Genomic DNA, 13,921 nt, shown 5'->3' on the forward strand with positions numbered 1-13,921 from the left:
CAGCATGGTGCTCTTAAAAAGTATAGTTCCTGTCCTGGCTGGGTAGCTCAGTTAGTTAGAGTATTGTCTGGATACACCAAGGTTGCAGGTTCGAGTCCCAGTTATAATCAATGTTTGTGTGTGTCTTTCTCTCCCCACCACTTCCCCTCTCTCTAAAAATCAATAAATAAAAAAATAAAAATTAAAAAAGTGAAGTTTGTAAGAAAGTAGGAAGCATGATTTAATATGGGAAATTAACTCCAGAGAAACTTTCAAAACCGCATCTATTATGCAAAAATGCTATGCATCTTTTGTTGCCTTTTTTTTTTTTTTTGTCTCATGAAGCAGATGTATCTCTGCCCTGAGCTAACAGTCTCTTTCCTGCCTCTTTCCCTCTCTGAACCATAAAATAAGGAGGCCTCCAGGTGCTGTTACTATGAACACACATCAGCACACAGAAGCCCATTTCTGCTATATCACCGTCTGCTGGGGTTTCCAACAGATTTCATAGCTGAAATGACTGCAGCTTGCTCAGTGAGGACTTGTGTCTCTCTCCAATTCAATGATCTCCTCTTATAATGACATTTCATGGAAGAAAAACGGGGCTGAAGGTAAAGAGAGGCCATGATGAACAGACGGGGCTCTCAGTCTAAAGGAATAAGTCACCAACATAAGTATTTGGTAACATTAAAAATCCAGGCAAGGCATAAGTTTCCTTGTCGTATTTCTTCTGAAGGAGAATACTTTCCGTTGCCAATTTCAATTCTCAGGGGTTGAGAAAGCCACTCAAATTAGGACTGACTCCCACCTCCTCTGCCCTTCCCACCTTCCCTGCCCATTCCATTTCTTAGGTCACAAAGCAGAGCGGAACATACTTGCCCTTTGATAGGTTTTCCTGCCTCCTCTTCCCACCTTGGAAATCCAATGTGAAGCCAAGGATCTAGTCCTTCACTCACCATCCAAACTGCACTGAGAAATGGGAGAAGGAACCGAGCAGTTCTGAGCCTGCAAGTCAATGAGTCTCCTTCCTAGAGGCCGGAAGGTCAGCGGCACCCTCGGATGGAACTTCTCAGGGTACATGACCTAAACAGCAAATTCCTCTTTACACCCAGAAATTTCACAGCCCTCTCTTCTAGTCAGAGGGCCGATTTTTGTTTACACGAGTCTCTTGGTTCCTTCTGGCTTCTAAGCAACCAAACAAGTAAGTCCCCATCTCAGCTTATTCTAAGTGACTTAGCTTTACCTTCTGCCAAATACAAAGGGTTGAGTTGGCTAGCAGCCAATCTGTTTATAGTGGAAAACAGGGAACACCCTGCACTTCCAACAATAGGGTGTGGTAAAGTCAACTGCGACAAAGCCACTTGAAGGAACAGTGAAAGTCCATTAACATGTGACGGTTTCAAAGATTTTTGTCATAGCACAGGTAAATGCGAATGGTATTATTTTTAAACGAAAAGGTAGAAAATAATACATGATTTGAGCTACTCAAAAAGATGCACAGAAACAAAATGCAGGAAAATAGTCACAAGTTAGCCAGTAATTTCATTCGATGAAGGTTTCCTGCTGAACTTCTTCTTTTCATAAATTCATGTACTTTCTAAACTTTTCAAATAATCATTTCTTACTTGGATGTTTTTCAAAAAAGCACCTCCAATCTTCATTAAGAGATGATCAAAATGGTGATGAGCTCCTAGGATGTTGCTTAAGTCAATCATGGATACCTATCAAGTATCTTTCATATTTCAGAATTCAGCTGAATTTCTTCATTTCTTGCTAGTCACGCTTCTTTGTATTTTCTTCATTCAGCTTAAAATGAACCCCCTGCCCCACCTGTCTCTCCATCTTACAGACCCATCTATGCTTTGACGTCTGGCTCAAATGTCACTGGCCACTCCCAGTTTTCTCTACATCTCTCTTCTCTTGACTCCCACGGCATGGTACACACACCTCTCCAAAGCAATGGCCTCTTCCATCTCGCATTATATGTACTTCAGCTCATGTCCAAACCGGAAAGAAATTTCAGGAGCATGGGAACCTGAATTCATCTTTGAATTCCTTACAAAAAGGAAGCATTCAATAAATCCTTATAGATTAAGAATACAGAAAAAAAAACCCACAAGGTAAGGAATAAATTAGTGATTATTTAATTTTAGATTGATTTTGTAGCCTGTCCTTAGAGATTTTACCATTATCTAGCCACATGTGATCCCCCAGATCTAGGGGCCCACAGTTTCATAAAGGTATTCGTCATCTGGCTTAATAGAGACTGTCCAGCATATGACATAGCTTTGCCAATTATTCAACTGCCAGGAATGAAATACAAAAACTTTGTGTGTGCGTGTGTGTGACAGAGACAGAGAGAGACAGAGAGAGGGAGAGACAGGGACAGACAGACAGGAAGGGAGGGAGATGAGAAGCATCAGTTCTTCATTGCAGCACCTTAGTTGTTCATTGATTGCTTTCTCATATGTGCCTTGACTGGGGGGGGGGGGAGGCTACAGAAGACTGAGTGACCCCTTGCTCAAGCCAACAGCAACCTTGGGTCCAAGCTGGTGAGCCTTGCTTGAACCAGATGAGCCCGTGCTCAAGCTGGCGACCTCGGGGATTCGAACCTGGATCTTCCACATTCCAGTCCGATGCTCTATGCACTGTGCCACCACCTGGTCAGGCTACAATAAAACTTTTAATAAAGTACTAGATGGGGAACTCCATGAGGGCGGGACTTGTGACTCTTTCACATTTTGTATTCTCCTAGCATGTAAGTTCTCGATACACATTTATTAAACAACAAACAAATGAATGATCAAATGAACAGGCATTGCAAGGTTGAGATGACCTTTTGCAGTTGTGGTACGTATGGACGGTGTTCATTTTACGTGTCAGCTGTTACCGGAAACCCACAGAGATCATCACGTTAGATGATATTAGGACCCCAGCTCTTATATCTGCTAGTTGCGAGAAGCTCTGCAGCTCTGTCAAGCTGTATGCTGGAGGCAGTGATATCGACCTGACAAATTTTTGTTAGGGTGACCTTCGGTAAGCACAGGCACATGGCTGAGCACAGTGCCCAACCATGAGTAATGCATGTCATCATAGGAAACTATCGCTGTTATGAGAATGCCCGTTGGAATAATCAGGGATAAATTAGTAAGCAAACATCTTGGCTCAAAATGTTTCTAAAGTGCAATTTTGGAACTTTACAAATAAACATATTTTCTGCACTTCTCTTAAGTAAAACTACTAAAAAACTTATCAGCAATGGACACTCCAATGCATGATGTTATTCTTATGAATCCAGTTCTGCCTGGAAATCTTTGCCAATGAAACATCAATATCAATACCAACCCCTTTTCCAATTTGACGATAATGAAACACACTAGTACGAGAACAGCAAACAAGTTCCTTGATTTATAGAGCAATTGAAGTTCATGGGAGAAGGTCACTGACGTGTATTAAAGATTAAAGTCTTACGGTTCACAAGCCACCCCGCTCACCCACCTTACAAGTTGAGAACAGAACTGTGATTCGGAGATTCCGCACAACTGGAATCCTGCTTGGTCTGACCTTAAGCAAGTTTCTGCTCACAGTGTCAAAATCTCCATGAAAACAAGATGGAGACATCTGCTGAATGGCGTGTAGATTTAACCGAGTAGAAATAGCATAAAGTGACAGGCATGTGGCAGTGGCTGCACATGGTCATATGCCAGAACAATGTTCCTGTCCCCGATTTGTTTATTTTAAGGAAAATATATTCACAGAGAAAAACTATTAAGAGAGCAAAAAGCTTGGAAAAGTTTTTTTTTGTTTGTTTTTTGTTTTTTTATTGTTTCAAAACAGTAGTGCCTGGCCTCTGTGGCCCTTGAGCTGAGGACATTAGGCTCTGTTCTTCCTAGATAAGAAGTCTGTCCCAGGTCACTTGTCCTGGCATTGAGAGCCCTTGGGCAATGACTCCCTTTCACTCCCCTGCAGTGAATGCTGCTCTAAAGAAATGGTTGCCGTAAGCCTCACAAGGGAACTGGTCTTACCACAAGAAAGACTCCTTGACATCATCAACCGCGAAGCGGCTAGCCAGCAGTCACCCTTCAGAACGGGACTGCAAGGTTACCAAGCGATATGATGGTAACTGGACTACTGTGGCCAATTTGGACTAGGGTCGGATGGCTTAAGAGTGTGCATCTCTAATCGGTCTTTGCCCTGACCATGCGCTACAACAGGCAACAGCACTGGCTGAGACACCAGCACGTTCCTAGTCTCAGGAAAAGAAACAAAGCTGCTCTTTCTAGACAATCAACTTGTCCATAAACCAAAACAGCAGCCTTCCCTTGGCTCTTGTTTTGCTTGGGCCTGTTTGGCTTATCTATGGAAACAGCTCATGCTTTGCAAAAACTGAGCTCAGTGATCATTCAATATTATGTTGCTAAGGACTAGCCTTTTCTAGCTTAAATATGTTTACTCTGAAGAAAGGCTGAAGTTTTACTCAACTAGTTCTATCCGTGACTGACACAGAGTGAATGCATCAGTCGTCACGTGTGGAAGAAAGAAGATGGTCACACACAGGATCAGGTAGAGAGCCCGATCCCGGGCTTCTCAGGCTTTACCTTGCGTCCAGGTCACCAGGGGAGAGAGGCAAAAATGCCAGGTCCCAGTCAGCAGATCCAGCTGGTGACTGAAACTGAACATTCTAACAAGCACCCTGGTCATCTGGATGCTGCTGGTCCACGAACCGTACTTTGAGTAGCAGAGAACGAACTGGATTTAAATTTTACTTTCTGAATTGCTTCTTATCAAAGGACTACACTGTGGTGGTGAGCGAGAGGCAGGGTAGTGTGCGTGGTAGGACAGGAGGAAAGAGCAGGGTGGAAGAGGGAGATAGCCAGGCCGGAGTTTCGGCTCTGCCACGTAACAGCCACATGACCTTGGGCAGTGTCAGAGGACCAGGTATACACAGTTTTCAATTCTTTGCTTTGTAAAATGAGACAAATGAACCCCACCTCACGAAGCATGGGGAAATGAAATATATGAACATGTACATGAAGACTTGATTCTAATAGGGACTCGTGACCTACTGGTTCTTGACATATCAACAAAATCCATGCATTCTTCCTCTTCCGGGGTCCCTACCTGGTTACATTGATCTGTCTTCTTTGTATTAGGTAGAGCTGTGTAATTCACCTGTGAATGAGAGCGGTAGAGATGTGTGTCCTATCTAAACATGGTTCATTCTTTTATAAAACTTACCACTTCTAGGTAGACTTCATCCCCACAGGCAACTTGGAAGCTACACGTTAAATATGACATCCGCCTAGACCCCTGAATGACTCAAAATACGTAACAGCCCCACCCACCAATGTTTTTACCTGCTCAGTGTCATTAGGTGAGCAAAAAAATAAACTTGTGGCCCTGGCCAGTTGGCTCAGTGGTAGAGCATCGGCCTGGCGTGCAGGAGTCCCGGGTTCGATTCCCGGCCAGGGCACACAGGAGAAGCGCCCATCTGCTTCTCTACCCCTCTCCCTCTCCTTCCTCTTTGTCTCTCTCTTCCCCTCCCACAGCCAAGGCTCCACTGGAGCAAGGTTGGCCCAGGCGCTGAGGATGGCTCTGTGGCCTCTGCCTCAAGCACTGGAATGGCTCTGGTTGCAACAGAGTAGCACCCCGGATGGGCAGAGCATCACCCCCTGGTGGGCGTGCTGGGTGGATCCCGGTTGGGCGCATGCGGGAGTCTGTCTGACTGCCTCCCCGTTTCTGGCTTCAGAAAAATACAAAAAAGGAAAAATAAATAAATAAATAAACAAACAAACAAACTTGTGCCATATTTGAGCTATTGTATATTTATGGCTGTCTTTGTTAGAGCCGCTAGCCTACCTGTGCAATAACTTTCCCATCTGTTTCAGTTTCCCCTTCTTCTTCCCTACCTCCCTATGGTGCTCTCTCCTGAAAGAGCCCTACATGCGCCCTAAATTATAGTCTCTTGGTTAACAGCATAAATTTTGAAATGAGAACAGCAAGGTCCAAGTTCATCTCTATCTTATCCTTGTCCAGCACTGGACAAGAATGCCTAGATAAATTCCCCTACCTCACTTTCCTCAACATAGAAGAAATAATCATGTCATTGTACCCCTCTTGGGAAGCTCACATAAGGTAATGCCTACAAAGCAGTCAGCACCTCACCAGCATTCTAGTGGCCTCTTAGGAATAGGGTCCCATGTGATAAGATGCCACTGCTTCCCCATCAGATAATGCTCCTTCATAAGGAATATCATAAGTCATTGTTCACGTGGTTGTCAAAACCAGCATTACCCAGTGTACAGTAGACTTCCAAAAAGCTCCACTGCCTTCAGGGCATTCCTAACTGGAAAAATATTTTCAAGAATCTTAAGCATGGCTATATCTTTCTTACACTTGAATGAACAAAAATTACAAAGCTAAAAGGAGGAAGGAAGAAAAGGATCAAATAATTAGTTCAGATGTTCAAAATTTTACATAAGCCAGGTAGGTGTTTTTGCATTTGAACACCTGGATTGTATAGAAAAAGCAAGACCCTCAGATAATGAGGGATAGCTACATGTTCTGTTCATTCATTCTCTTGAACCTATCAGCCAGGAGAGAAATCTGAAAAGGGAACATAGCTTCCATTGCCAAGGAGTTCAGAAACAAAGGTTAGCAGGAAAGGACAAGGCGTGGTTTGCAAAGGACACGTGAAATTTTACTCCTGAATACTATGACATGTTTAAGATCGAATTCACATTTGTAAAAACATTGTCCACCGCTGACGGGAGATACTTTGTTGTGCCCAACCACACGCATGAAAGTATACACACGCACAGATTACAACCACGTGTTTATGTGCGTAAAAGTAGACAAGGCCAGAATCTGATTATTTGGGGGTAAAAGACATGTTCAGCCTCAACATCTATTGATAGGACACCCATTATGCTAGAAAATATCAGTCTGATTCCTGTTGTTCTACTTTTGCATGCCTTCCTCTTTCCAATGGCCAATGATAGGGATCGGTACTGCTCTTCCAGAGAGGCTCATTCTTCACGGTTCACTCAAAAACCGGCCACAGCTAGCACAGACTAAAGAAACCAGAGCATTCTAAATGAAAGCCAAATGGGCCAGAAGGCCACAGAGAGCTATGCACATCTGTTCTTCTAACACTGAACTTGGCCTTCCCTTTCCAGTGAAATGCTGGCCTGGAACAGAAACTGTGAAATTCGCATTTTATTCTTTAAGATATTCTAAATGCAACTCTCTCTGTCTTCTAATTCCCTTTTCTTGTTCATCCAATCAATTACAAAGTCCTGTTGATTCTGCCCCCCCCCGGGGTCTCCCTTGAATCTGCCGCCTTCTCAGCACCCCTCCTAAGTCTCCATCACCCTTTTTCTGGGCTGATGCAAAGCTTCCTACCTCATCTTTCCACCTGCAGTCCGTCCCCTACCCTTCCCTCTGTTCTCTACATAGGCTCAGCTAACTTCTAAAAGTGCAAGTTTTATCACGTCAGCTGATCAAACCCTTCAGTGGCTCACCACCATCCACAAGACAGAGTCATTTAATAACACAGGTAAACAAAAACTTATATTCATTCATTTTTATTTATTGATTTTAGCAAGAGAGGAAGAGAGAGAGAGAGAGAGAGAGATAGGAACATCAGTCTGTTCCTGTATGTGCCCTGACCTGGGATCAAACCGTCAAGTGCTGCACTTTGGAACGATGCTCTAACCAACAGAGTATCTGGCCAGGGTAGTTTAACAAAGATTTAAATCATCTGGCTCTTGCATCATACTTGTATCACTTACCACAAACACACACACACACACACACATCCCAACCATGAAGACCAATTCTATATCTGATGTACCATCTAAACACAACTTGCTTACACCAACCACCTCCTTCTTCACTTGTCTAATTCCTACCCATTATCCATGACTCAACACAGATGTTTTTGATGCCTAGAAGCCTTCTCTAACCCACAACTCAGCAGGGAGGCCCTCATGTGAGGGTCCCTACTTGCCCCTACTGACTGGTAGACTACAGTACATACAAGTATGGGCTCTTTAGTCAGACTACCTGGATTCGAATCCCAGCAACACCTTTCCAAGCTGTGTGATCTTCAGCAAGTTTAACTTCTCTGTGCTTCAGTCTCCTCACTTGTATAGTGGAGACAATCATGGCACCTACCTCAGCAGGACGGTGTTGAGGATTAAATGTGTTAATAAAATAGAAATGGCTTAGAAGAGACTGCCCTCTAATCACTGCTCAATAAATGTTAAGCAGGAGTAATAATGAGAAGGAGTAGAACTATTCTATGCCCCATCTGTAGGTCATGAAACCTTGGTTGTATGTTTTGCAAAAACAGGTGCATCGTTATCCCTCCTGCATGGTACTTGACCCATATCACACATTCAATACACTGTTCTTAAATAAATATGTACTGAGGGTTCAAACCAATCAAACATTTCCACCTCTGAAAGAGTTTGTTCCCATGTAACTTTTCAAGTCTATCTCACACACACACACACACACACACACACACATGACAGATGAATTGGATGGATTGATAGATAGATAGACAGACAGAGGTTGACACTGTGCTAGGTACCCAGAGAGGCAAAGCGGCTTGAGAAAAATAATTCCTGTAACCAGGAGCTGACAGGTAAGGCAAGTTAACTGATACCAGTGAACAATTTGTGAAGGCTTTTTTATTAGGCCAAAAAGCCAAGTGACCTTGCCCAGTAAAATATGTCTCACCTACTCACCATCAGAAGTGCAACACTCCCCAAAACTGACTAATTATGTACCCCGAGGGCAGAGCTCTTGTAGCTTGCTTTGCAGGAAGAACCTTGCAAGTATGTGACCTGCCACAAGGAAATGTTCCTAGAAAGTGCTAAGACAGTGTTATCCAGGCTTATATATATACAAGGTGGGATTTGGGGAGGCATGGGGTAGGGACGGAATGGAGTTGATAGTCTATATTGGAGACGCTGCAGCCTTTGTAAGCACTTTACGGTGATGAGCATGATAGCATGTAAGTCATCAGTAATGTTCCGTCTTTGATTTCTGATTGCCAACCAACATCCTCATTGGCAGAGAATTTTCTAAGTTAACACAGCACCCAACAATAATGTTTTCAGTGGAAGGCCCTGATCTGATTTCACTGCATCAAATTATTTTCAAATCATATAGCAGGATCTCATTACAACAAACTTCTATTATTAAGAAGGTTTTTATACAATAGGTCAAAACATGTCCCTTCTAAAATCCAATAAGCACACATTGTAAAGGTCACAGCTAATGAAGTAACCTGGACATTAAATGTGGCTTTTGACTCGGGGCATCAGTGCTGTAAAGAATTCCACTCTATCCCTGGCTGGTGGCACAGTGGATAGAGCATTGTCCCGGAGCACCAAGGTAGAGGTTTGATCCCAGGTCCCTGGCAGATCCCAGGGTTGCTGGCTAGATCCAGAGGGTGCTGGCTCGTTCCCGAGGGCATCAGCTCATTCCTAAGGTCAATGGTTCAAATTCCAGTCAAAGCACATATGAGAAGCAATCAATGGTTGCACAACTAACCGGAGAAGCAAGTTGATGCTTTTCTCACTCCCTCTCTCCCTCTCTCTCAAAACAAATAAACAAACAAACAAACAAACAGCAAACAAACAAAAGAAAAACACAAGAACAAACGATAGAATTTCACTCTATTTGCATTTAGGCAACCTTTCTTGGAAGAGACTGTGTTTCTAATTAGTCATCTCATTGGTTCAAAAACATTTTATGCAGAATACATTATTTCCTCATACATCACATTGTTCAGAAATGATTGAAGGCAGTAAGTAATCTGGATAAGCTGGTATCATCTTCATTACAGATGCACATATATGTATACAAAATAACACAGGCAGAATCAATATCTCCTAAATGACGTCAAGCTGCCGTGCAAAGGAAAAGCTAAAACTTTGTGGTTGAAAGCATAGAATTTGTTACCAGGCAGCTCTGGATGCAAGTTCTCGATGAGCTAAGTGCATCTTAGGCAACTACCTGGTTTCTTTCAACTTCGGCTTTCTTACTTGTTAAATGCTGATGATAAAATGTCTACTTTATAAGGTTGTGAGACAATGAATATCTGGGGAGAGTATGGAGCAGACACCTTGGTTTCTTTACCCCTGACTGCTCAGCTGAGCCTAAGAAAGTGCAGTGCTGGCTCTGCATTTCAAACAAGATATAAAATAGATAACCAAGAATCTTCAGAAAGGAGAGAGTGTGAGTCCTCCAAATGAATGAGTCCAAAGCTGATCTATGACCCGTTGCCCATGAAGGCCTTTAGGAACCTGAAACTGGACGACGGAACCTTTTCTCTTTTCCGTAGTTCCTCGCTAGCAGTGCTTCCTCCCACTGTATTTGGGAAACCAGTTTCTACAATGAATCATCAAAATATGCTGAAAGCTGTCCAGAGGAAAGGCTGGCCGTGTAAAGAGCCAGAAATGACTCTACTTCTTGAAATAAAAATCTAAGTGGCCTTCACGGGCTTTCTGTTTTAAGTTGGTACAGATCAACAATTCCTTTTAAAAGTGTTTCCTCTTTTGGAAAACTCACTGAGGTGAGATGAAAAAGCACTTTGCTATATTCTAGGCTCTTGGTCAGAATATTAGAACAGAATTAGTGCCATTTCTTAAGATATGTCTAATTATCTTGCTCCTTTTTAGGAATCATAATTAGTCTCTATAACTGGATTAATCATCAGTAAAGTACACCGAGTTTGAAGTCACCCAAGAAAGGGAAGTCATTTACCTTCTTCTTCTACTTTTTTTTAAATTTACAAATATATTGATTTAGTTACAGGTGGTACCGAATTCAGGATAGAACAAAGACTGAGGAACACAGTTTGGCAGGATTCTGGGCTGGGTTTACTCTGACCTCTCAGCTAAGGCTGAACTTGGCAGTGAGGAGAACTGGAGAGATGAGCAATTGCATGATGATGATGTTGATGATGATAAAGATTATCACTAGACCACCAACTTACACCATTCACACAAAAAAAACTCAAAATGGATAAAAGAGTTAAATGTAAGCCGTAAAACCATAAGCATATTAGAAGAAAACATAGGCAATAAGCTCTCCGACATCTCTCACTGCAATATATTTGCCGATTTATCTCCATGGGCAAGTGAAATAAAAGACAGGATAAACAAATGGGACTATATCAAACTAAAAGGCTTCTGCACAGCTAAAGACAATAAGAACAGAATAAAAAGACAAACTACACAATGGGAGAATATATTGTATTTGACAGTATGTCTGATAAGGGGTTAATAACCAAAATTTATAAATAACTTGTAAAACTCAATACCAGGAAGACAAACAATCCAATCAAAAAATGGGAAAAAGAAACGAATAGACACTTCTCCAAAGAGGACATACAGATGGCCAATAGGCATATGAAAAAATACTCAAAATCACTAATCATTAGAGAAATGCACATTAAAACCACAATGAGATATCACCTAACACCAGTCAGAATGGCGCTCATCAACAATACAACACAGAATAGGTGCTGGCGAGGATGTGGAGAAAAGGGAACCCTCCTGCACTGCTGGTGGGAATGCAGACTGGTGCAGCCACTGTGGAAAACAGTATGGAGATTCCTCAAGAAATTAAAAATTGAACTGCCTTTTGACCCAGCTATACCACTTTTAGGAATATACCCCAAGAACACCATAGCACTGTTTCAAAAGAAGAAATGCACCCCCATGTTTATGGCAGCATTGTTCATAATAGTGAAGATCTGGAAACAGCCCAAGTGTCCGTCAGTGGACGAGTGAATTAAAAAGCTTTGGTACATATATACTATGGAATACTACTTAGCCATAAGAAATGACATCGGATCATTTACAACAACATGGATGGACCTTGATAACATTATACTGAGTGAAATAAGTAAATCAGAAAAAACTAAGAACTTTATGATTCCATACATAGGTGGGACATAAAAATGAAACTCAAGAGACATGGACAAGAGTGTGGGGGTTATGGGGTGAGGGGAGGGAGGAGAAGGAGGAGGTTGGGGGAGGGGAGGGGCACAAAGAAAACCAGTTAGAAGGTGACAGAAGACAATTGGACTTTGGGTGATGGGAATGCAGCATAATCAAATGTCAAAATAACCTAGAGATGTTTTCTCTGAACATATGTACCCTGATTTATTAATGTCACCCCATTAAAATTAATTTTAAAAAAGATTATCATTATTACTACAAAGGTTTATTCTTAAAAGTACAACAGGCTCCAAGAGAACACTTAACTCTGGCTTTAGGTGACGAGAGATGTCATGACAGAGAATCCAGATTTAAAACAAGAATGAAGTTAAGAATCACCATTGCCCCAGGCACAGGAAACAGCTCGCTTCTGGCCAGATTTAATTCCACCTGTGGCCAGGGGAACCTTCCCCAAGGCCTTCGCTTTTCGCTCCTTGAGTTTCTTCTGTTCTTCCTTCTGCTTCTGCTCAAATGCCTTACCCATCCATCCCCCTGACCTGCTCCTTGGGCTGCTTCAGGGACTTCTTGACACCCTCACGGCCAGGCATGGCGCCTGCCACCCCTTCCCCAGACCTTGCCACCAGAAGCTGAGACATCCACCTTTTTCCCGTCCTTATCACTATTAAGAGGCCAAGTGGGGTTCATAAAATCCATGATATTTAAAAATATACAAATGGATATTTTAAATAAAGGGAAATATGTGATGCTCATAAAATGAAAGTCATGAATGGTTGATAGGCATAAAATGGGATACTCCCAGCAATAAGGAGAAATGGATGGTCTATACAACAGCAGCATAGATAGAACTCAAAAGCACTGTGCTCACCTCAGGTTTAGTACACACTGTGTGATTCCATGGCTGTGCCATTCTGGAAACGGCAGAGCTATTAATGATAGAAAACAGATCAGCAGTTGCCAGGGGTCAAGGATGGAGAAAGGGCTTGATTGTAAACAGGCAGCGGAAATAAATTTTTTAGAGTAATGGAACTGATCTGTATCCTAATGTCCGTGGTTACATGACAATGCATTTGTCAAAACTCATATAACTTAAACCAAAATAATGAATTTTACTGTCTGTATATTTGAACATAAATTTTAAAACAAAAAACATATTGGCTAGTGAGGCCTAATCTGAACTCTATTTTAAATTGTGGACTGGTGGTTTCTCTTGAATAAAAATGGACTTCATGAATAAAATCCAAAAACTGACTTTCCCCCCATCTTTACTGAGGTTTACTTGACAAATAAAAAATTGTATGTATTTAAGGTGTGCAATATGTTTTGATCTGTGTATACATTGTGAAATGATTGCCACAATAGAAATAATTAACATAGCCATCACTTTATAGAGTTACCTTTTTATTTTATGGCGAGGACACGTAAGATCTGTTCTAAGCAAATTTCAAATATATAATACAGTATAATCAGCTATAGTCACCAGGCTGTACATTAGAAATCCAGAGCTTATTCATCCTATTACATAACTGAACCTCTACACACTGTACCATCTTCCCTCTCTCCTTACTCCAGCCCTTGGCAATCACCGTTCTACTCTCTGTTTTTATGAGTTCAATTTTTTTTAGATTCCATATATAACTGAAATAATGGTGTATGTGTCTTTCTGTGTCTGACTTATTTCACTTAGCATAATATCCTGTAGTTTCATCTGTGTTTTGGCAGATGGCAGGATTTCCTTTTATTTTTTAAGGCCAGATAATACTTCATTCTGTATATGTGTGTGTATTTGTATATGTTATTCTACCATATATCACATTTTCTTTATCTACGCATTCATCAACAGACACTTAAGTTGTTTCCAGAGCTTGACCATCGTGAATATTGATGGAATGAGCAGAGATACTGCTTTGAGATACTGATTTCATTTCTTTTGCTTATAGAACCAGAAATGGAATTACTGA

The 13,921-nt window shown here is 41.7% G+C and overlaps 1 protein-coding gene across 10 annotated transcripts in view; it reads right to left on the bottom strand.

The window, feature by feature from the left end:
• PLCB4 (phospholipase C beta 4) overlaps positions 1-13,921 on the bottom strand; it is a 387,833-nt gene that overhangs the window by 159,466 nt on the left and 214,446 nt on the right. The window contains exon 1 of one of the 10 annotated variants that reach the window (XM_066234671.1): positions 855-1,185. The exons of 6 other annotated variants lie outside the window; for them this stretch is intronic. In XM_066234671.1, the coding sequence (XP_066090768.1) occupies positions 855-938 (84 nt within the window). In that variant the 5' untranslated portion in view covers positions 939-1,185. Of the gene's footprint in view, positions 1-854; positions 1,186-13,921 lie in introns of those variants that run through there. 3 more of the 10 variants (XM_066234672.1, XM_066234679.1, XM_066234670.1) reach the window with 3 other exon arrangements.

Source organism: Saccopteryx bilineata, chromosome 6 (genome assembly GCF_036850765.1).
Source record: "Saccopteryx bilineata isolate mSacBil1 chromosome 6, mSacBil1_pri_phased_curated, whole genome shotgun sequence".
Taxonomy (NCBI): Eukaryota; Metazoa; Chordata; class Mammalia; order Chiroptera; family Emballonuridae; genus Saccopteryx; species Saccopteryx bilineata.